Below are 24,439 nucleotides of genomic sequence, written 5' to 3' on the forward strand. Positions count from 1 at the left end.
AGGCCTGTTTATTCCCACCGCTATGCAGTGAGGGTTTTGATGTGAATTTAGACTACATACCCTTTTTACGGCTCTCTGAGAGCAAGTCAAATAAGGTAGCTACAAGCCCCATAATTCCCCCCTTAAAGCAATAGTTCACTTCTTCAAACAACCATAAGTTTCTTTCTTCTTTGGAATACAAAAAGAGATGAATGTTAGCAGAATGTTAAAATTGCTCTTTACATAACATGAGAGTTAATGGTGATCAGTGGTTTTCAATCTTTAAAGATTACAAATAGAACCATGAATTTACAATTAAAGTAGTTTGTGACAGAGTGACCTTGTACCAGCAGTTTGTTCGTAGTCGTTGTGAGCAGTAACAAAACATTTTGTCTAGGTTGCAGTTCTCAGAATCTGGCGTGTTGGTTATACCAAGTATTTTGTGCCTTTTGTGGCAGTCAGATGTTCTCTCGGGCCTTCTCCCTGTTTCTGTCTAGGCAGTCTCTCATTAATTGCAGAAAAGCTGAGAGGCCACATTGTCTGAAGAGGAGACGAAGTATGACAAGGGCATTGTCCAGAACATCCTTAAGATGAGAGACCGTCTGAGGGCTGGGTGTACCAAACTGATACAACACCAAATCCACCTTCTAGATCAGCCACCTTCATGACAGTGGCCATATTGTATTCCTGAGAGGCTGGCGGCACCCCTGAAGGTAGAGATCGAGACAATGCTGTAGTTGGGAGATGTTGAACCCTCCAAGAGTGAGTGGAGCAGCCCAATTGTTATCATCCCCAAGAAAGATGATACCTAACACATCTGCATTGACTTTAGAAAGCTGAATTCTCAGTCAAGATTTCATGCATATCCAATGCGAGACATTGATGATGTTCTGGAGAGGATCGGCCAAGTACATTGGACTTATGTGAAGGGTATTGGCAAGTATGCCTGAAGGAGGGGTCATGGCCCTATACTGCATTCCAGAACCCACTGGGGCTATATCACTTTACGGTCCTATCATTCGGGCTCCATGGGGCACCCGCAACATTCCAACGATTGATGGACCAAGTCTTTCAAGGCTGTGGGGAGTGGTCATCAGCATACCTGGATGATGTTGTCATATACAGTGCGACCTGGGAGAACCATCTTCTACACCTCAAAAAGACCCTGAGCAAGATCTGGCTGGCCTGTCTTTAAACGTGGCTAAATGTGAGTGGGTAAAGTCAAAGACCGACTACCTTGGTTACCAGCTGGGGAGATAAAACCTCAAGTGGACAAGGTAGAAGCTGTTCGACTCAGGCCAAGACCTAAGACAAAGAAGGAGTTTCGTACCTTCTTGGGACTGGTGGGGTGATATCGACGCTGCATCCACAACTTCTCTTCCAAAACCGTCCCGTTGACCAACCTGCTCTGCAAGAATGTCAATAACTCGGTTATCTGGACTGAGGAGTGTGAAGCAGCCTTTAACACACTGAATGAGCAGATGTGTTCATCATTCATGTAGATGCATCTGCTGCAGGAATTGAAGCAGTCCTGGCCCAGGTAGATGCATACAAAGAGAGTTCCATTGCGTTCCTGAGCAGGAAGTTGCAGCCAAGAGAAACCTGCTACTCCACATTGGAGAAGGAAGGTCTGGCAATCAATTGGACCTTGGAGAGTGTCAGATACTACCTGACCTAGAGGCAGATCACAACGCCCTGAAAAAAGCAAAATAGCCAACTACCTGTCTTGGAATCTGGTCAGTTTTCGGCCTGGAGGTTTTTTATTAGTATTTTGTTTCTTTTGATTGTTTCTTTTGTTTGTTACATTAATTCTTACATTCATTCAGTGTTTGTAAGCAACTGTGATGCCTTTCTTTCGTGTTCTGTATTCTCCATCAGCTGGACAGACCCGCCAGAGCCTCCCTGTGGCCTGGATGAATAGTGCCAGTGTCGCTGGCTTGTCCATGCAGTTGACAAATCACACAAGGACAACGATAACACCACCCAGCCACAACAACTTCTGCTCACGGACACAATCTCAGCTGAGCCCTGCCAACAGAGTTTACCACAGACACACTGTGACATATTAGAACTGGTCCAAGATTCAGCACCCAAGGACGACTTTCTGGAAAACAGCCAGGGAAACCAAGACAGCATATTACAGCCTCCGATAACACCAGAGCAACAGCCCCTCTCACCAAACATGTTATCCCTCTCTCCAGAATCTCAGAAAAAAATGGAAGAACTGGTGTATGCTGGAACCAAACTATCCCACTCTTTTGCTGCAAGCCCCCAGATATTAACCCAAAAAGACGGCAAGCCCTACAACCACCAAAGCCTGCGGGCTCAGCTCGCACTCCATCTCCTCCTGTGAGAGCTCTTCGGCCTCTGCCACAACACCAGGGCCCACACTCTCCTCCATCAGCTCGAGGTGAACCCAAATCAACTGATAGCATTTCCGTATTTCTGATATTTCTGTATTTTCTTTGACATATTGATCTATCCTGCCATTGAAGCTAGATCGGTTTCTGTCAAGAAGAGATGCTCAATTGAGAACACTAGTGTCCTATTTATGAAGGCTATATCTTCAATGCCAAGCATATATGCTGAATCTGTTGATTTTCTCCTTGAATTTTTACCCCCTGGGGTCGGTAAACTCAAATAACTCAGTCTATTTTTGTCTGTTATGCATCATTCAAAACTGTTAAATGTCTTCTTTTATTTGTGTACACTAATAATAAAAACAAAATGTTGTGTTTTCCATAAAATAAAGAAATTAAACATGATGCTCGTTCTCCCTTCTCTTCTCAGGACCCAGAAAACACTACAGACTCCAGAGGGCTAACTCAAAAGTTAAAAGTGCAATTGATGAAATTGCTCCAGTGAAAGTCATGAAGAAGAGTGGTAGACAAAAAGCACCTTGGAGAATCTCAACAGCTGTGCAAAATATAGAAAGTCAATACATAAAAGCAGAGCACAGTTGGCGGAAGACAAAACTTGTAATCCATTAGAACATCTACAAAGACAGCATCCATGCTTTTAATCTATTTTTGCTACTGTAGAGAGACTGACAAATCCCCCAAGCCAGATTCCCTGTAAAATGCTCTCAGACAGAAAGTGCAATGAGTTTGCTTCTTTATTCTCTGAGAAAATCAATAATATCAGAAAGGTGATCAGCATAGCACTGGAGTTGCTCTGGGGTCAGACAGATCAGACCACAACCTGAGAAAGTAGTTACTCTCTCTATATATATATACAGGGGTTGGACAATGAAACTGAAACACTGGCCAATGTTGGAGGTTTCACATCTATATGCCTGGCGGCCAATCTTCAGAGTGAAGCACGGGTGGATCAGTGATGGTTTGAGCTCCAATATCATGACAATCCTGATTGTATTTGATGGACACGACACTGCCAAGGACTACCAAACCCTTCTGGAGGATCATGAGCACCTGATGCTCAAACCGTGTATCAGTATGATCATGCACCAACACACACAGCAAGACTTGTGACAGAAGGGTTTGATGAAGATGAAAGTGACCATCTCCCATGGTCTGACAGTCACCAGATCTGAATATTATTGAGGTGTTTTGGAGGAGTGAGTCCACCAGCATCATATAGTGACCTGGACACTGTTCTGGAAGAGGAACGGCTCATAATCCCTCTGGTCACTGTGAAGGACTTCTATCTGTCAATTGGTGCTGTATTTGGATGCAAAAGGAGGCCCTCACCATTCTAACAAATTAGTGTGTAGTAAAACCAGGTGTTTCAGTTTTTTTGTCCAACCCCTGTATATATATATGCAATCATATATCATTGCTTTAATGAGATTTGATAGCTAATGGAAGGAAAGTTGGCTTCAGTTTCACTGTGCTCCTCATACAAAGCTATCATATTGCCTCAGAAGACATACAAATTAAAAGCACCACAGCGGTAGTTCATTTGATTTGTGCATTACAAGTCATTACAAGTCTACTGCTGTGGTGCTTTTCATTTTGGAGCTTGTCTGATTTTGGTTGCTTTCATTGTGTTGCATGAAAACACTTTCTCTGCTTTGGGAACGAGGCAATATTATCTTTTATGGGGAAACACATATTGTAATGTGGAAACAGTGTTTTCTTCGATGGATTGGAATGTGTGAGCATATCAGCTTGAAAATGAACAGATTTGCGCTTGAAGTGAAAATACACTTCGCTTTTTCTATCTAGGTGCCACATCCGTGTGATCGACACCTTCGGCACGGAGCCGGCATATAATAATGAGGAGTACGCCACACTGCATGGATACAGGACCAACTGGGGATACTGGAACCTGAACGGCAAGCAGTTCATGACCATGTTCCGTGAGTCTATGATTGCTTATTATTCACACTTTTAAAGCATTAAAGTGCAATAAGCAATGAAAGAGAACTCATTTCGCTATGTTACAGTACATTGTCTGATGCATGGGACTTCTAAACTGAGCTCTTTTTGTTGAGAATGGTCAAATACAAATACTTATGTGTCAAAATGGCCATCTTTGCAATTAATCACAGTAATTTATGTCTTAAGTGAACGCAAAATCTGTGATAAAGAAAATTCATGTGTAACAGCGTATTGAATCAGTGCGTTTAGATTTAAAGTGACAGCAGCCTAATGGAGATCCCAGATAGCAAACTGACATTGAATCAACGTGGAAAAATGACATAGAAACAACGTTGATCTGACATAGTTTTGCTCATCGAATTAACGTTGAACCAACGTCAGACGCGTCATTCTTTCAAAACTAACGGAAAATCAACTTGAAATCAACGTGTTGTTTCAACGTTATGAAAGCAAACCAATTTTCGATTTTCATTTAGCTTTGAAGAATGCCGCGTCTGACGTTGGTTCAACGTTAATTCGATGAGCAAAATCAACGTTGTTTCAATGTCATGAGAGACGTCGTTTCCACGTTGATTCAATGTCAGTTTGCTGTCTGGGATGAGTGGTACCCGGTGGGGTCTTCTGCTGTTGTAGCCCATCCGCCTCAAGGTTGTGCGTGTTGTGTCTTCACAAATGCTTTGCTGCATACCTCGGTTGTAACGAGTGGTTATTTCAGTCAAAGTTGCTCTTCTATCAGCTTGAATCAGTCGGCCCATTCTCCTCTGACCTCTAGCATCAACAAGGCATTTTCGCCCACAGGACTGCCGTATAATGGATGTTTTTCCCTTTACACACCATTCTTTGTAAACCCTAGAAATGGTTGTGCGTGAAAATCCCAGTAACTGAGATCAGATTGTGAAATACTCAGACTGGCCCTCAAAATTGCTTAAATCACCTTTCTTCCCCATTCTGACATTCAGTTTGGAGTTCAGGAGATTGTCGTGACCAGGACCACACCCCTAAATACATTGAAGCAACTGCCATGCGATTGGTTGATTAGATAATTGCATTAACGAGAAATTGAACAGGTGTTCCTAATAATCCTTTAGGTGACTGTATATTTACATCTATATCTTACATGAGTGCATAATACTTTTTTAGTGAGAAATACATTGTCAAAAAGATCCACATTCACACGGATCTGTGAAAATGATTCAAATCGCTGTATTATTCATGCCAGGCCAGATGACACTTTCTAAAAAAGCACTAAGTGCCTGAGCACGGAATAGACTGAACACGCAATGCACATTGCACATGACGTCACCGGTTTCTCTAATTAAAATTACACTTTGAAACCCATTTTGGAAAATGCATTTTCAGTAAACGGACCCTAAGGTTCTATATATAGAGCGTGTAACACAAATAAGAGAATGGTGAGTAGCTTCTCTAATGTGTTTACCAGGCTGTATAATAAAAGAGGTTTAGTAATCACAGTGAAGAAAACAAGAACAGTGCAAGTTTGTCTTGGGTAGCAGATGCTATAGGCGCAGAGCATCTGTAAGCAGGAGAAAAGCAGCAGATGTTCTCAGAGTTAGAGAGGGTTTGGGTCTGCACAGCATATGCACAAATCTGCATCTAGACAGTCTGAGGCACTGCTCCTCATTTTAATATATTAACAGAACACAGGGTTGGCTGAAATTCAGAATTTCACAATTTGTTCCCTTTCAGTTTGCGAGCGTGAATCTGAATTGAATTGGCCAGATTCCCCACAGGATGATGGACTGGAATGAGTGAAAATCAGAGCATAACAAAGATGCATTTTCAGTAAATATCTCTTCACTGAGGCAGGTTTTCCCTGAACTGAAAGTTCAATGCAGTCAAAACAAATACTAGTCATCAAATTGATTTTAATTTTGTCATGTTAAACAACATTTCCAGCACTTTGGTTATGTGTATAAAAGATTTATATAAAAACAAAATTAAACTATTGTGAGGAAATGAAATGCTTCAACTATAGTCCATTTAATGACATCTATTAAATGTAATGAAAAAATATCAGTAGATTTAAATAGTGACATTTGAATTTGAAATATAATTATTAATATTTATATTTATTAACATTTATTTTTAATATCATATAGTGTTTTTGGAAAATAGTCCATATGTTGAGAGAAAAATTAAATGTATTATTAAGGATATTGGTACCACTTCAATGTAACTACTATGCACTTACATAAAAATTTTAAAAAGTAGGTCAGGTACAATGTACTTGTGTTTATTGCTGCTTTTGAGGTGGGAGACGGTGGTGATATTTGGGTTTTAAGTGTTAAGGGAAGGGTAAACAGATTTGATTCCAGAAATTAATTACAAATGTAGTTACATAGAATAATATGCGGGTATTTTTAACGTAAGTACTATGTGAAAACATGTAGGTACCCAATAAGTGCACTGTAGTTAAAAAAATTTAATTACATTTTATATTTTTACATTTTTGTCCTCTACTGAAAACAAATCAATAGTGCATTAGTGCCCGCCTACTTTTTCAGCTGCGTTTTTTTTTATCCATTCATTTCTTCCAAAGGGATTTCAAAAAATTCGTCAAATTGTTTTAAGCCATGAACTAAATTAGTCAGCTACGAAACGCATCTTAATATTCCAAAATCAGTCAAAAATATAAACGTACAAGTCATTGAAAGAACTACAATCCAATGAAGCATTGCGAGCAGCATGATTAAATTAAAAACTATGGAGAAATATAAAACTACTCAATTACAAATGTTGATTATACATATATATATATATATATATATATATATATATATATATATATATAAACAATATATTTGGTTTATATAAGTTTTGTGCAAAATGTGGGTTGAGCTAAAGAGAGTTTTTATTGCATTTTGCGTGTTTCTACTCTCTGATTGGTGGAAGTTTCTGTACAGCATCATGGGTAATGTAGTTTTCACCATTAATTCCACAGTTAAACACAATTATTTTATAACTAAGTTGAAATAAGGCAGGCTGACATCTTTAATAGAAGAAAATACCATCAAATAACAACCTCATAGTTCACAGTAAGGCTCTCTTTAAAGGTTTATAAGTTATTGTTAAAAAATACATTTCCGATAAAGAAAAGGTTACTGCTGATACCCAACTGAACAACTGAAATTGAATGGATATTCTTAAAACATTTCTGTTTGCTGCTTATCTCTGTGCTGTGAAGTAATTGTAAGCAACTGTGAGTCAGTTTCACTGCTCCCCTATGTAGCCATGATTCTGTTTGTGTGATGTCCATTGTGCTGATCTCAAGTCAGTAGTTGTGAAACATTCACTTTTTAATTACTTAATGTCTAACAATTTGTTGAACGTAATTGTAAAGATCTAGTAATAAGTACTACTCACATATGATGCCTTTGTAACTCAGGAAACCCAAGTAAAGATTACTTGATTGAATACAGTACCATTTTGTCAAGCAAAAGAGCCGGGAGCAACTCTTGATTGACTTTTCACTCATTTCCTCCACTTCTGCAGTTATCTTTCTCTTTACTTGCTTTCGACTCTATAAATTGACTCTATAAATTGATGTTGATTTAAAAAAAATTATGATCACCATTGTAATGATCAGTGTTCACTTTGGTTGGGCACTTGGAACTTAATGTGAATCACTATAATCATGAAGCAGTGATGCAACAAGAAAGCACAGTTATTTTTGGTTTCAGAGGAAGTGATGTAATACATATGTTGCCAAACTTCACCAAACTTCTCTCTAAATCACTAACTAATCTACATTTGATGTTGAGTTATGGTCTATTGCTAACACTATTGTGAAACAGTGAACATTTAAGTGGTTGATCACGCTCTAGTTCTTACAATCAGGATTGTATCAAACAAAACACAATATGGTAACCAAGTTAAGCGTTACATTTGTTTTAATTTATTTATAAGACTATGACCATTACAAAACAACTGTATTTGTTATTTCTTGTGCTAATACTGACCAGAGATGGGGACTCGAGTCGCACTTGAGTCACACAAACAGCTGACGTCAGACTTGACACGTGACTCGACCCAAAAGACTTCAGACTTGACTTGCGACTCGACCCAAAAGACTTGTCAGCAACCTGTTTTCATGCAATTATTGCTTTTAAATCTAAATTCATTTGAATGTATTTCTATTTTCTTTTATTGGCGCATACGTTGGGGAAGCGTATGATAAGCTGCATGTCCCCCGCCCTTTGTCATACTGTGCATGAGACAGAGCATATTTAGGCCACGCCCACAGCGGGGGAAAACAATCCAACCGTCTCCATTGACTTTGCGTCTGTAGATTTCTCATAAGTTCAACAAAAGTTGGCATTGTAAATCATCCCGTTGCTCCGCGATCATCACAGACATCGTTAGAAAGGGCGCTTTCTCTCTCCCTCTCTCCAGTTCAATGTTGTCGGATCCAAATATGGTCATTTCCTTTCAATCAGCAACCAATCGCGAAAGTAAAAGGGGGGATTTAACTCTAAATGAGCAATCTCATTGGCCTGACGGAAATGTTTAGATCCCGTTTTGCGGTTTCTCAAATGACTTTTCTCCCAAAATCCAAGTCTGAAATCTCCACTTCAGTAGCACCTATATACCAAACCCAATACACCAAACTGTCCAGTAGTTTTATGACCTAGTTTTATTATGAAGACTATTACAGATGGATTTGGAAATATATTATTCCTAGCTTGATAACATTGTTTTTCTAAAATCGATTTAAGGCTATCTGATTACAGGATAACAAAAGTAGATATCCATAAATATCTATTTTCCCCCCATCTATTACTGTAAGAGAATACAATGACAAAAATATTTTAAACCTGGCTTTATCTAATAGGCTACTTTTTTTTTAGACATATGCAAATTCGCACATATGTAATTAGGCAATGCCTAACAATTTGAGACTTGAGACTTGAGACTTGACTTGGACTCGTGGCAAAAGACTTGAGACTTGACTTGAGTTTGCCCCTCAAGGACTTGAGACTTGACTTGGACTTCCAAAAAATGACTTGTGAACATCTCTGATTAAAAACAAATAAGTTGCTTAGTTCATTCACTGTATTTATGAAATTAGAATTACTGTGTTTTTCCCCTCCCCAGCACACACTCCTGATAACTCCTTCATGGGTTTTGTGACCGAGGAACTAAACCAGACTGAAAGATTCCACATCCAGAGAGACAAAGTCAACAACATGGCTGTGGTTTACGGCAAAGAAGCCAGTATGTGGAAGGTAAGAATCTGTTCATCCAACAATAGCTGGTCAAAGAAGCAAAGGATGGTTAACAGAAACAGCAGACTTAGCGTCAGACCTCCAGCCTTGCTCAGCATTTGAAAACACTGCTGTAGACTTGCTTTGAGTCCGTGTAACTGTCAGAACATACGGAGATTGATTGCCTGGCTCCTATCATGGCTTGTTGGGCACAGTGATTGTACTAAAGTGGTGTTTGGATGTGCTGACAGCACATAACATCAGCCTGCTTTAACACGCTTCAAAGCAGGATGAAAGCAAACATCGAGAGAGACAGGCTGTGAACGTCGCCAGAGGAAACTGCGCCCTATCGTCCGCCAACTAAATAAATAAATAAATAATAGCAGACTTTAATCAGAAAGTATGTTCGAACCACTGGGCATTTGGGAGCGGAGATTGCTTTTGATGAGAACAAAATGCACCCCAGGAGCCGTGAAAAAGCGCAGAGTCTTTGAGAAATGAAGACTCCACGTTTAACCTGAATGTTTTTTGGGGTTTTTTTTTTTTAACCGTGTTATTGGGATTCTGGCTCGAGGTTTGCATTGTCATTTCTGTTTGTTTGACAGGTTGCCATTTTAAAGCTATCTGCACTCGTGGAGTCCCTAAACGCTGACAGTTCCCTCCAAGTCAAAAAGCAGACCACTCTCTCTCTCATTGTTCATGTGTCACTCAGCCCAGAACCACAACTGCTTAGAGATTGGCAAGACAATCATCTCCTCTTGTCCTCCGTCTTCCGTCCCCACCCCCCTCCCATTTCTAATTTATTTTTCGGTCTCTTGACGACCGCCTTGGATCATTTACAGCTCTAACTGAGAGTGTGACAATCTTCTCATCAGTTTATGGATGAGCAGAGTTCCCACGGTCAGGGAGAACCGTATGGTAACAAGTTGTGAAATTTGGCACACCAATAAAGTACATTTGGAGTCTCTAACTCAATCTCTCTAGCGCCACCAACTGTCTAAAAGTTGACTTAAATTTATGCTAATAACTTCTGAACCATAAGGGCTAGAAACAATTTCACCCTGCAACTAAAATAGACTTCTTTAATTGCTTATTGTTGGCGTTTGTCTGAAGCTTCCAGCAATACTTGCATTGAACATTGTTCCTTTTTGTGTTTGGCTAAAAATAGTTGCGCTGCTTAAAGGAGTAGTTCACTTTTTAAAAAAAAACTTTTGCTGATAATTTACTCACCCCCAATGTCATCCAAGATGTCCATGTCTTTCTTTCTTAAGTTGAAAAGAAATTAAGGTTTTTGATGAAAACATTCCAGGATTTTCTCCATATAATGGACTTCAATGGGAACCAAATGGTTCAGGGTCCAAAAGACAGTTTCAGTGCAAACTGTTCAAAGAGCTTTAAACGATTCCCGACGATGAATAAGGGTCTTATCAAGCGAATGAAACTTAAACTTTGTTATTTTTTATTTTTTTAAATGAGCGATCGTTTCGCTTGATAAGACCCTTATTCATCGTCTGGAATCGTTTAAAGCCCTTTGAGCAGTTTGCATTTTGCACTGAAACTGTCTTTTGGAGAAAAATCCTGGAATGTTTTCATCAAAAACCTTAATTTCTTCTCGACTGAAGAAAGAAACACATGGACATCTTGGATGACATGGGGGGTGAGTAAATTATCAGCAAAAGTTTTTTCAAAAGTGAACTACTCCTTTAAGATTTTTTTTTTAGATTAATGAATATAAATGTTAAAACAACAACATTTATTTAAAAATATAAATCTTTATTACATTACAAATGCCTTTACTGCCACCTTTGATCAATTTAATGTGTTCTTAGTGAATAAAACTATTATTTAATGTAAAAAATATTTAAAATTTAACTGATTTTAAACTTTAAACGCCATTATGCAGAGATGTATAAAGTACTAGAAACCCGGACTTGAGTAAAAGTACAAGTGCTCTATCAAAAAAGTGACTTAGTAGAAGTTGAAGTGCTCTTTAAGCACCGCACTTAAGTAGAAGTAAAGTATTCAACATTTTTTGTACTTAAGTATTGCAAGTAGTTTATTTAAAAAAATCACTACTTAAGTACTAAAAGTAGAAGTACAAGTATTGTGTCATGCAATTATTAAAGAAAGCAGTCAAAAGTTTGAACTAGCAATCAAATAAGGTGCTTTGGCGGGCCGCGGGATACAAATTTGCTTTGGCGGCCACATTAGTTGTCAATGTGTGTGTCAATCAATATAAAACTGGTGTGTGATTTAGGCAGCATGAAAGCCAAATTGCAACGAATGATTCGTAAAAATGTTTATAATTGTAACAAGTGACTAGCAGAACATTAAAAAAATATCGAAGTAAAAGTATTAAATTCATCGAAAATATCTACTGAAGTAAAAGTAGAAGTATGAGAAAAAAACAATACTCTAGTAGAGTACAGATACAGCATTTTAGTACTTAAGTAGTTCTACTTCGTTACCATACATCTCTGCCATTATGCTAGTGGTATAATTTGTCTAGGTACACACGAAATTGATGTGTGTTTAATGGTGTGTGACTTTTTTTTATGTATGAAGTGATGCATCACAAAAGGCATATTTAGCATTTAATTATATGACTTCAACACATTTTGTTGATCCTGGAACAATATGTCATCCTAACTGTATCCCTATCCCTAAACCAAACCCTACCCATAAGTTATCTTGAAAATCAGAGGGAAATTATTGGTGAATGACATGGTCATAACTAAATTTGTCCTTCAAATCAGATTATTTGATCGGAATTTTGTTGATACACCAACTGCACTTAATGAAATCAGGATCTGCGTGTTGTTTACCATGTAGTTGGTTTACATATAAATCCCAAACGACATATGGGTCCTTTATTTTGCTAAAGAGAAAGTGGTAATCCCGATTCTGACAAAGAGAGTCAGAGGGTTTGACTGTATTGTTTTCAGGGCTGGGATTCCTTCTTCAACACAAATCTATGGGATTTGTTCACCCAGTTTTTCATACACCAGGTGAGAATTGTTAGTCTGATCACTGAAGATGCAGGATTTTAGGATTACACAATGAAGTTTACTGACTTGAGGTTTTGAATAACTTAGAAAGCACCTCTAATGAGCTGTTTTGTAGCTCTGTTTCAATAAATGGATAGATTGGTAACACGGCACGTACTGTATGTCAACTTGTTTAATTTAAATTCACTGATTGCTTGTTACAGATTTATATAACAATGTTTTATCCTCAGCACTGTTTAACTAACGTTTTCATACGGAGATCGATACGGAGATGTCATTAACCTACCAATGCTTTTCCAGAGACAGACAGAAATCTTTAATGTGATTCTTAACGAGGCCCTACATCGATTTTTCCGAACGTCCGTTGTTTGAAATAGCACATCATCTGTTACTCTTATTCCTCAATCACACGTTCATTACTGCTTAGAGGAAAAGCAATTTTGGTCCACACAAGAATCATTTGGTCATAAATGTCCGAACTTTTGTAGTCACTTTGTGCTGTTAAAGCATGCGTGAGAGTCAAGGTTCTTTTGCTGCGCAAGGAAAAGGGCCAAATGTGTTTTTTATTCTCAAGAGAAGGCTCTTGCCTCCACAACTCTTAATGGTTTGATATAAGAAATTAGGTGTAACACTTGCCTGAGGAGATGTATGAATTATTAATGGAGTAATGATTTAAATGAGTAAATAATTGATATACCTCTTTAACTGCACATCTAAGAGAACTTTCATTATTGTCAAGAGAACATGGTTCTTCTCTTTGTTCTGATCAACACAAAAATAGAGATACGGTCAAGGGCCAGATTGGGGGAAAAAGGCCCACCTTGTTCACCATTTCTTATATTTTTCTTTTTCTTTTCATTTTTAATTTGTCAAATCATATGCACTCATGCAGACAGCATAAAACGTCCAGAGTCCATCAACGCTATGCTGCTTTAATATCTAATTTTGTGTAAAACATATTGTAATCTGACCTTTAAGAAACTGAGTTAGGCAGTATAAACTAAACAGCAATATTCTCAAGAAAAGAATCCCGCAATCATTTCTCTTGGGCATAACATGATTTTAATATGCCACCGAAATAAATAAATAAAATTAAAACTAGTAGCCTATGGCTCATTTTAATTACATGTCTCTCGGTCAAACTTTGACAGCCTCGAATCAGTATTAATGTATGAAATGAAATAATCTCTCAGTGGAGATGATGGTGAAATTGACTTTAGTCATACATAATTAAAGATGTGATGTAATTGTAATATGTTTTATTATATCTGCATGCTGATGTGTTTTGGCATTATTTATTTTTATAGTTTTCTTCCATTATTCTGAGCATGTACATGCCATTACATATCATTTAGTTTTTGTTGATTGAGGCCAAATATGCACAAATAAAAAAAAAATAAAAATAAAAAAAGTGATTTTAGTGACATTTTGATAGAATATCAGATTACTTGACTCTATAAATTGACGTTGATTTAAAAAAAAAATATATATATATATATATATGATCACCATTATGATGATCAGTGTTCACTTGGAACTTAATATGAATCACTATAATTATGAAGCAGTGATGCAACAATAAATCACAGTTATTTTTTTGGTTTCAGGGGAAGTGATGTAATACATACGTTGCTTTTAAAAGATACCAAACTTCTTTAATCTATATTTGATGTTGAGTTATGGTCTATTACAATTTTATTGCTAACACTATTGTGAAACAGTAAACAGTAAACATTTAGCATCTAGTTTCTACAATCAACATTGTTTTAGTGGCACACAGACATCAACATTCAACAGACAAAACGCAACTATGGTAACCAAGTTAAGCGTTACATTTTTTAAATTTATTTATAAGACTATGACCACACTGTAAAAAACATTTTCAAGATTTGTTATCACAACATATTTTATTTTGTCAAATCAACTTTATAATAATTTATTTAGTTGAGATAACTTATTATATTGAGCTTCTGATGATTAAATTAATCTACTTCATTGTATTAACTCACTTTTTCCAGTTCAATCAACTTAAAATTTTAAGGCAACCCAGGTTACTTACTTTTTTAAGTTAAACCAACAATATTTTTTTTTTTACAGTGTAGTAATCACAACATTTTTTCTTTTGTCAAATCAACTTAATTAATTTATTTAGTTCAGATAACATATAATTTTGAGTTTCTGATGGTTAAATTAATCTCCTTCATTGTATTAACTCACTTTTTCCAGTTCAATCAACTTAAAATCTTAAGGCAACCAAGTTACTTACTTTTTTAAGTTAAACCATCAATATTTTTTTACAGTGCATTACAAAACCACTGTATTTGTTATTTATTGTGCTAATACTGACACAAGAAAGCAAATACAATTATCAAATATAGCAAAAAAAGTAAAAACAAATAAGTTGCTTATAGTTTATTCATGCCGCAATGCACTCAAGTCAGTAAAACCCCGAAGCAAAGTTATGAAAACTTGAATACACTGATACTCTTTACTAGATTTTCCTGAGGCAAGATTTTTATCAAGTAAAATTCACAAATTGAAATGTACAGTGTACAGCTTATTCTTATCCATTCTCCCAACTTTCTGTGCGATACAGGGTAAGGAGAAGTTGCTGACCATCTTACACCGCTACATGGACATCCATGGGACAGTGTACTATGAGGCACAGCGTCCCCCAGAGGTGCCAGCATTCGTCAGGAACCACGGCTTACTGCCCCAACAGGAGTTACAGCAGCTTCTGAGAAAGGCTAAGGTACTGATAGCGTGATGTACTTTTAAATTTTCGATAAGAAGTGTTGCGGAAAGTTACTTGTAAAGTAAAAATGTGTGGCTTTAAGTACTATGTACTTATATCGGAAAAATAAGTACAGTACTTATTGTGTTCATGTCGTATTGTAAAACACTTTTGCTGCTATTGAGATGTGATACGGGTAAGGTTAGGGTCAGGTGTGGTATGGATAGGTATAATGGTAGGTTAAGGTGTAAGGCAAGGGTCAACTCTGTAACTATAAATGTAATTACATAAATTAATTACAGCTGTAATTACATGCAGGTATTTTCAAAATATACGCATGTAAAAAATATGTATGTACACAATAAGTCCATTGTATCAAAATATTAATTTCAATGTAAATACAAAGTACTTAAAGCCACTTAATATACAGTGGGACCCAATATTTTGTTACTCCTTAAAAAGTAACTAATTGCGGTACTTATTAGTATCTTGCAGTTACTTTATACATTACATTACATTCATTTTGCCTTCTTTTTTGTCTCACTGAGAAGTCACATTTAGCAAGTGTTTAACGCAGTAATGCACTCAACATCATGGAATATAACATACACCTTCACTTATATTGTGAATATTTCCTGGCCCCTAGATCTATGTATGTCATACAAACAATCTCTTAACATTATGTGTTATTTTACGTATTGTATAACTCTTTTTATTGAAAGTTGATAGAAGCGCATGCATGGTTTCACGCATGCAAGTGACTTATTGAGAATGAATTTTCATTCAGTTGTTAATTTATTATTATTATTACTATTAACCCTCAGGTGCTCTTCGTTTCGGAGTCACACTTGTTATCTTCCCGGTCAAAAGTGACCGGACACCTAAAAATGAAACTTTCTCCATCCCAGTAAAACCAATGCAATTTATTTTTGTTCTATAATATTTATTCTTTTTAATTTAGTATTTTGAGACAATTTAAATGAATTTATTAATATTTATGCAATATTTATGGTTTATTTTTGCCATAGAAAAATATATATTATTTTCTATATATATATTATTTTCTTCAAAAAAATATTAATGCAGTATTTTAGTTTAATATAGAGTCTAGGCCTTCAGAAAAAAAATATTTTTTGAAGAAAATTAGCACCATCTGGTTACAGTACAGAGAAAAAGAGTAGAATCATGGTGTAACCACTTGATGGCATGGACAGCTCTCTGTTGAGAGGCATGTGAATTCCCCAGATGTTTATGAACACATTTTTGTTGTTGTTGTTGTTGTTGTTGGTGGATTTGTATATATAGTTGAAACAATCTCAAAAACTATTTCTTATAAAAAAAATGGCAAAAAACAAATATTCACAATTTTTTTCTTTTTTTTTACAATTTCCCATTAATTTCCTATGGGGTCATTTTTGACAAAAGACCACAAGTGTGACTATTTTTTTAAGACCACTTAGCATGCTCAGATCATGACCTCAATTTTTTTGTGTGTTCACATACATAATGCCATAAAAGTCACCAAGTTTCGTAACATCGCGATGAAGCTGTGATTTTTAAAAATTCAAAACATACTTTTTGTAATCAAAATTTATTGGTGTGTATGTGTATAAAAGTGTGTTTGTATGTGTGTGTGTTGGTGGGTGTGTCTGTTTTGCACTCTAGATGTTGTAGAGTGTCACCCCTTTCTTGCGGTGTACTTTTTTTTTTTTAGAATTGTGGCCGATTTGTAGATTGTAGATCATGACCTCAATTTTTTTGTGTGTTCACATACCCAATGCCATAAAAGTCACCAAGTTTCGTAATTTTCTGAAGAAGCTGTGATTTTTAAATATTCAAAACAGATTTCTTTAATCACAATTTATTGGTGTTTTTGTGTATAAAAGTGTGTGTGTATGTGTGTGCGTAGGGGTGGGTATGTCTGTTTTGCACTCTTGATGTTTTAGAGCGTCACCCCCTCAATGCTGAGCACTTTTTTTCTGCATCGTGGCCGATTTGTAGATTGTACACACAAAAATTCTCAAAGTTTTTGTGTTTTTGTCAATTTCCCATTCATTTCCTATGGTCGGTCATTTTTGACCGAAGAGCACAAGTGTGACTATTTTTTTTACAACCACTTAGCATGCTCGGATCATGACCTCAATTTTTTTGTGTGTTCACATACCCAATGGAATAAAAGTCACCAAGTTTCGTAACATTCAGATGAAGCTGTGATTTTTAACATTTCAAAACATAATTTTTTTCGGTCAGAAATGACCGAAGAGCACCTGAGGGTTAATTGTACATTACTTTTTAGTTTATTACTTTAAAAAGTAACTTAAATATTAATGTGTTCATTTATAAAGTAATGCATTACTTTAATCGTTATATATATAAAAAAGTAATCTAATTATTATTATTGATTCAAAACAATATATTACACTTTTAATCTGTTGACAACCCTAGCTTAAAGTTTAAAACAATTTATACCATTACATTTTCTTCTAGCTCTTCCTGGGATTTGGCTTTCCGTACGAAGGCCCCGCCCCTTTAGAGGCCATAGCCAATGGATGCATATTTCTGCAGCCAAAGTTCGACCCCCCTCGCAGCTCTCTCAATCATGAGTTCTTCAGAGGCAAGCCCACTTCCAGAGAGGTAAGTGCAGTCTGCACACCATATATACCAATATATATATATATATATATATATATATGTAGATATATAGATATATATATGTATACATGTATGAGTTTCATGTTTTTTTTTTTTTTTTTTTTTGTAATTCTACTTCCTTAAATACAAAATCATCATATTTGCCAAACTTTTTTTTTATATTTCATCAGAATTATTCCACTTTCACCTATAAATAGATTTTAAGACAATGTTAAATCAGGTGAGTGGTTTATTTGACATAATCTACATTTAGGTAAAAACACACACTTTACATTATGAAAAACTATTAAAACAAGAAACTTCTCTCAAAAAATAAACCTTTGGGATTCCTTAATCCTTTAATGAATGTTTTTCTATTAAATAACAGCAAAAAATACTTTGTATTGCCACACAAAGGAATACATATGTTGCATTGAATAAATGCAACATACGTAAGTGCATTTATTCAGCAACCACAATCGCAAACAATAGTCTAAATCCATTGGATTTATTGCAGTTCATCACTGAGAAGGTTTGATCACAGATTTAGTCCAAGCAAACAGAACACAGGTTGCCTGAATTACACTTTCATCTCTCAATGGGGATCGCTCAACTCCAGATTACTTGTTTGTCTGTGCTTTCAGATCATCTGCGGCTCCATTGTGTAGAGAGAGCTGTATGTCTTTGCTTAGTGTTGTCATTATCTTGATCTTCTAAGTGTTTGTTCATCTGATTGAATGTTTAATAAAGTTGACTGTTGCGTTTAGGTCCTGCTTCAACTCATCTCTTGCGATGTGATATCATGATAGTTAACACTATTTTATTTTTTCATCTTCCCATCAGGTGTCATCTCAGCATCCGTACACTGAACAGTACATCGGCAAACCCCATGTCAGAACAGTAGACTTCAACAACTCTCAAGAGTTTGAGACAGCTGTTGTAGACATACTCAAAGACAAGGTAACTGTAGTTTTCTCTTACAGCTCTGTTATATACAGTCTAACAGTGGTTGTTGCATGGCTTCATGAAGAAATATAGAAAAGGGATGTCTTTTTTTTTTTTTTTTTTTTGCTCATACAATTTACATACTCCCATCAAAACATGCCAAGTAGCTGGAAGAGGAATATTTGGAGATACTGTCATCTTTTTTATATGAATCTTCCATGCCACCAATTAAACAGCGGAGTGCAATGGCGTGTTTTTTTTAGTCATCTTAGTCTTTAGTTCTGACTCAGTTCCTTTCTCAAAGCACAAACTTGCTGTTGTTATGGAAACACACTGTCAAAAGTTTGAAATCACTGTTTTTTTTTTCATCCACAGTGCAAACATAGGGAAAGCAAACACAAGAAAAGCATGACTTTGAGCACAGGGAACAACAGTTTGCAATTGTGTAAATGTACACAAGATCAATCTTTCCAAACTTGCTTTGAGTTTCACAAACGAATGATACGACAGGCAAATTGCAATCACAGCGCTACTAAAAAAGATCAATTATTTTACAATATTTTTATTACCATTTCCAGGAATAATTTGCACATCCCTGCTGATAAGACTTGTGCTGGTTTGGTGCTGGTTTAGCCAATCTAGCTAGTCTTATGGAGATATATATATATAATAAAAAGAAAGTTAGAACTAGGGGCATTAGTGAAACCTTGGTGGAAATATTGCGATTTTCTAAACGAATGGAAGGTTAAAGTTGTCAATACACCCTCAAACAACAGTTGTTGTTTTTATTTCCTTATGCTCATATCACTTTAAAGGGACATCCCAGACAGCAAACTGACATTGAATCAACGTGGAAACGACGTCTCTCATGACATTGAAACAACGTTGATTTGCTCATCGAATTAACGTTGAACCAACGTCAGACGCGGCATTCTTCAAAGCTAAATGAAATCGAAAATTGGTTTGCTTTCATAACGTTGAAACAACGCGTTGATTTCAAGTTGATTTCCCGTTAGTTTTGAAAGAATGACGCATCTGACGTTGGTTCAACGTTAATTCGATGAGCAAAACAATGTCAGATTCGATGTCATGTTTCCACGTTGATTCAATGTCAGTTTGCTATCTGGGATTCCATCCATTTGCATTAAGATTTCCATTGTTAGAAACCCAGTCATACTATTGAATGGTTTTTACCGCTATTTACCTTTTCACTTCCTCCTTCAATTACGAAAAATCGTCATTTTATGTCATTGTAGGAGGAAGTGTAAGAGAGGGGGATTTCTGTAAAGACTACAAGCACTAGATCCCACCCTTTCCCGCCCATAGGGGGTTGGGCCTAATGAGCTAACAGACCAATCACAGATCAGTGCCAGTGCGTCTGATTTCACCGGCAGAAACTTTTTGAAAATATGGACGGAGGTACTGAATACGCAAACGGATGCATTATGGAGGATTGGGATCACACATAGTGTCAGCCATCTTGTTTTGGAAGCTAAGCTAGCAGGCTCTTGTTCTGTGGAGAAACCTAAAGTAGTAACTTTAGGGGTTACCGTCCTCTTTTTCCTAGACATGTCCGGCCGTCGAAGTCCGGGATTCAGCTTTTGCTTTCTGCAGTCGCCATGTTTTGTTTTACATGGACAGCGTTTGTTTCAATCTAACTGAATTCATCCCGACTGGCGAATCTGAATGTAGTGTTTACATAAACGCTAAACAAGTGATCGGTTGATGTGCGTTTTAACGTTGCTAAGAAAATTCCCGCTCCTCCGTGAGAGATACGAGACCGGTAACTTACGTCTCACAGATGTCGCTTATTGGTAATCACGCCAACGGCCTCGCGTCGTTCTCCACGCGGCCCTCACTCGTCCTGCTCGCCACAGTAAACATGATGAATGGCGACTGTAGAACACAAAAGCCGAATCCCGGACATTTTGGGGGATCTCGAAACACATTTTTGGGCAGACTCATCACGGAGACTCACTAGTAGCCTAGACTTGTTGTTTAACTACTGCGCTCTGTTACCGGTAGGCGTGGCCTCCTAGGGCAGCGAAGCAAGTGCATTCTGGGAGTTGTTGTCTTTCATCCACATAAGCCAAAATTACATTTTCTGGCTTTTCTCAGTCTAGAAAGCTCCAGATTCAAAAAATAATTTCACATTTCTTCTATATAAATGACCCATTTTAAATACACATTCTTCTTTCCAGAGGTGTAATGACCCTTTAAGCCTGTAACGTTAATTTTGGGTTTTGTTCATGTCTTTTATTTTTTGTCTGCAGCTGTGTTCAAAATCGCCCTCTCATTATACCCTCATTCGCTACATTACTAACCTAATATAGTCCAGTTGAGGGAGTGAATAAAAACGAGTGAGTTAATTGGGACACCGAGTTCGCCGGTAGGTATGCTGCTTTTTGCATATTTTGAGCTTGCTGTTTAATAATCATTTAAAACTAAGCAATTTGGCAGCTCTAGTATTAATGAAAAGATTTATCTTGAACTTTGTCATGGAAACTAACAAGTATAAACATCAATTAAACAATTTAATAATGAATTAAAAATGTTTTATACCTGAATGATATTACGCAGTACCCACATTGGACCAGTGGTTTGGAAAATGAATGGATATATGATTCAGTTGCGGGCGGCTTCAGTTGCGTGGCATTCTTTCAGCACAAACATCACAGTGCATTGTGGGTAATCTCTAGCCATTGAGAGTACATTTGTTTTACACTCGTTATTGGGGTGCATTCTTACACTGGCTAACACAAATGGGCATTCCCTCAAATAGGGACCTATTAAGGGTTTCTGGTTCTGTCATGTGATCATGTCGTGTTCTTCTCTTGTCTGATCTGTCCTGTTCTGATTGGGTCTCTTGTTTCATGTCACATTTCATCTGTTCTGTTGGTTTCATGTTTCCATTGTGCCTTGTCTAGCTTTGTTCCTTGTAATCTGTTGGTGAGTTTCTTGTTTCTAAGTCAAGTCATCAAGTAAAGTCTTTGTGATTTTAAATACAAATACATAACAAACCTGTGAAACGTGATTTTCCCTAACGTCATCCTCCATGAAAACTAGTCCCGTCCGAATAGGGCTTAAACCAGTATTGATATGAAAATATTTCCCCTAGTCAAAACTCTTGAAACCAAATTTCGATGAGATGCTAAACACAGAAACGTTGACACCCTGGATTTGGCGTCATTGGTATTCATGTGTGTCATAAGCAAAAGTGATGTAGAAGAATATTTGTGAGCTGCATTGGTGAGGATTTTCCCATGTTAGTAAGTCGGTTCCTTCACACAAATCTATCATAAGGCTTGGTTCAATCCGTTAACACTTGGTTAGCCAAGAAGAATGTTCACTTATGATTTATTTAAAAATATAACATTGGAAGTACCTTTAAATATGATGCAATTACATGCATGGACAGGTATTATTTAAGTGAATAGTGAAAAGTGCATAAATTGTATACATATTTCTGTTTGGGATTTTTAGCATTCGTCTGTTTTCACAGGTGGGACCCTTTATACCATATGAGTACACTTGTGAAGGCATGCTGGAGAGAGTGAACGCTTACATTCAACATCAGGTACGGATGCATTTCAAAGTTCAAGAACAAATATAAAAACATCCATATATATATATATATATATATATATATATATATATATATATGGATAACTGGAGAAAATTATCCATTAGTATTCCCATTTATTTTCATTGATATTTGATAAGAACCCCTGGAAATATACACTTTGAATTCAAATACACAATTTGAGTCACCCTTGCTTCTCAGTTCTGGTATATTAGTTCTGGATCCAACATGCCATCATGAAAAAAATAGCACAACTAGAGTGATTCTGACATTTTGAAATAACATTCCAGTAACTTTTCCTTTTATGATTTGGGACACACTAGTATATGTATGTTGCATACTGACAGAAAGTGTTCGAATCGTGAGCAGAGCAAGTCTATGATCTGTGTTACACATGCACACGTAGACAAAAATGTAAGAGAATAAGCGTAAGCATATTTTTGCTTATGATGTGAACTAGTATATGCTGAGCTTGCTAGTCAGTTGCCTTTGGGATTTGATGTGAACACACTTTTGAGAACCTGGACTCTGAATGCTTTGTTCAGCTCCTTCAGTACTCAGCACCACTTTTTTTTTTTTTAGCTCAAACTTGGAATTAACATACACAAAGTAAAATGACTCCTTCGACCCTTTGGAGTGTTCATTTTAAAGAATGCATTACAAATAGCTAAATAAAGTGAAAAATAGTAGTTAAAAAGGAATAATATTTTGCATTGTAGTATTATTTGTACACTATAATAGCTTTATTTAAATTGTATTTGACCTAACAGACCCACTCACACCAAAACATGGAGAATATAATGGGAAAGTTTTCAAAAACATGCTCTTTGAAACACTTTTTTTTTTAAAGTTTGCATGTAAACGGCCCTTTGATTGGCTGTTTTTATCGTTTAAATATTTGTTTCGAAAGTGATTCAGACAATATCATTCGATATCTTATGATATTGTTATAGTTGTGGTGTGGATTTTCATATTCCCGTTGAATTAGAACCATTATTAAAACTTCATAGTTATTGCTATTGCTGCAGCAGACCTTACACTGCAAAAATGAATACGACTGAATATGTTAAATCTAATCAATAAAATTGAGGCAACAGATTACAATCAATATTATTAATTAAATTTAACAAATTAGAATTGAGTAATAATCAACCAAATGAATTACTTAAAAGTTAACCATTTAAAATGAGTACAATTTACACATTTTTTCTAAACAAAAATATCGGAATAACAGACTGACTTTAAAGATGAATTAAGAACTCTTTTGTATCATTGAAGACACCTGATGTGAACAAGCAGAATCACTGAAGGAGAAAACCATAATTTTAGTCACCATTATGGAGATCGGTGTGTTTTTAGGTTGGGCTCTTGACCCTTAAATCGTAAACTTTAGATGTTGTTTGGCTGTTATACGTGAATTATAACAGCCAGATGAACACATAGAAAAGGTGATCTGATGGTTTTGGTTATGTTTTAACATAATCATTATTTCACAAGCATATGACCTGAATCACTGAACTCATATAGAGCCCAGTTTAGATTTACTTAATTAATTATAGCAGCACTGTCCTTGTACAGTATAATATTTTTATGATTCCACAGGGTAATCCACGGAATATTTTAAACTTATTAAAAAAAATATTGTTTTTGTTTTGATTTAGTTTTTAGATACAGAGATCAATAATCAGCCTGTCTATCTCAACAATGGTGGCAATAATAATGCATGTTGCAGTGCATTCTGGGTGCCACCAATCAAAACTCATTCATGGCTCCCATCATGCATTGCTGCATGAATAAATAATATGTATATGTTCAGAGGTGATCTGTTTGTCACCATTGCTGAGATTCATACACTAACGCTTGATGTCTGTGTGTGCCTATATAAAATAATTTCTAAAGTTATCTTTATTGTTTTGATCATTTGGTTTCATTGAAAATGCTAAAATTATGATGCTGTCCAAGGCTAGTGCTGCTATAATTAATAAAGTAAA

At 36.3% G+C, this 24,439-nt stretch overlaps 1 protein-coding gene across 2 annotated transcripts in view; it reads left to right on the forward strand.

The window, feature by feature from the left end:
* Window positions 1-24,439, forward strand: part of mgat5b (alpha-1,6-mannosylglycoprotein 6-beta-N-acetylglucosaminyltransferase B) — a 166,411-nt gene that overhangs the window by 136,334 nt on the left and 5,638 nt on the right. For both annotated transcript variants that reach the window (XM_089128869.1, XM_089128868.1), the window contains exons 10-15: window positions 4,167-4,300; window positions 9,438-9,568; window positions 15,152-15,307; window positions 17,777-17,923; window positions 18,764-18,880; window positions 22,368-22,442. In XM_089128869.1, coding sequence (XP_088984995.1) covers window positions 4,167-4,300; window positions 9,438-9,568; window positions 15,152-15,307; window positions 17,777-17,923; window positions 18,764-18,880; window positions 22,368-22,442 — 760 coding nt within the window. The remainder of the gene's footprint in view (window positions 1-4,166; window positions 4,301-9,437; window positions 9,569-15,151; window positions 15,308-17,776; window positions 17,924-18,763; window positions 18,881-22,367; window positions 22,443-24,439) is intronic.

Source organism: Pimephales promelas, chromosome 3, assembly GCF_988280905.1.
Source record: "Pimephales promelas chromosome 3, fPimPro1.hap1.1, whole genome shotgun sequence".
Taxonomy (NCBI): Eukaryota; Metazoa; Chordata; class Actinopteri; order Cypriniformes; family Leuciscidae; genus Pimephales; species Pimephales promelas.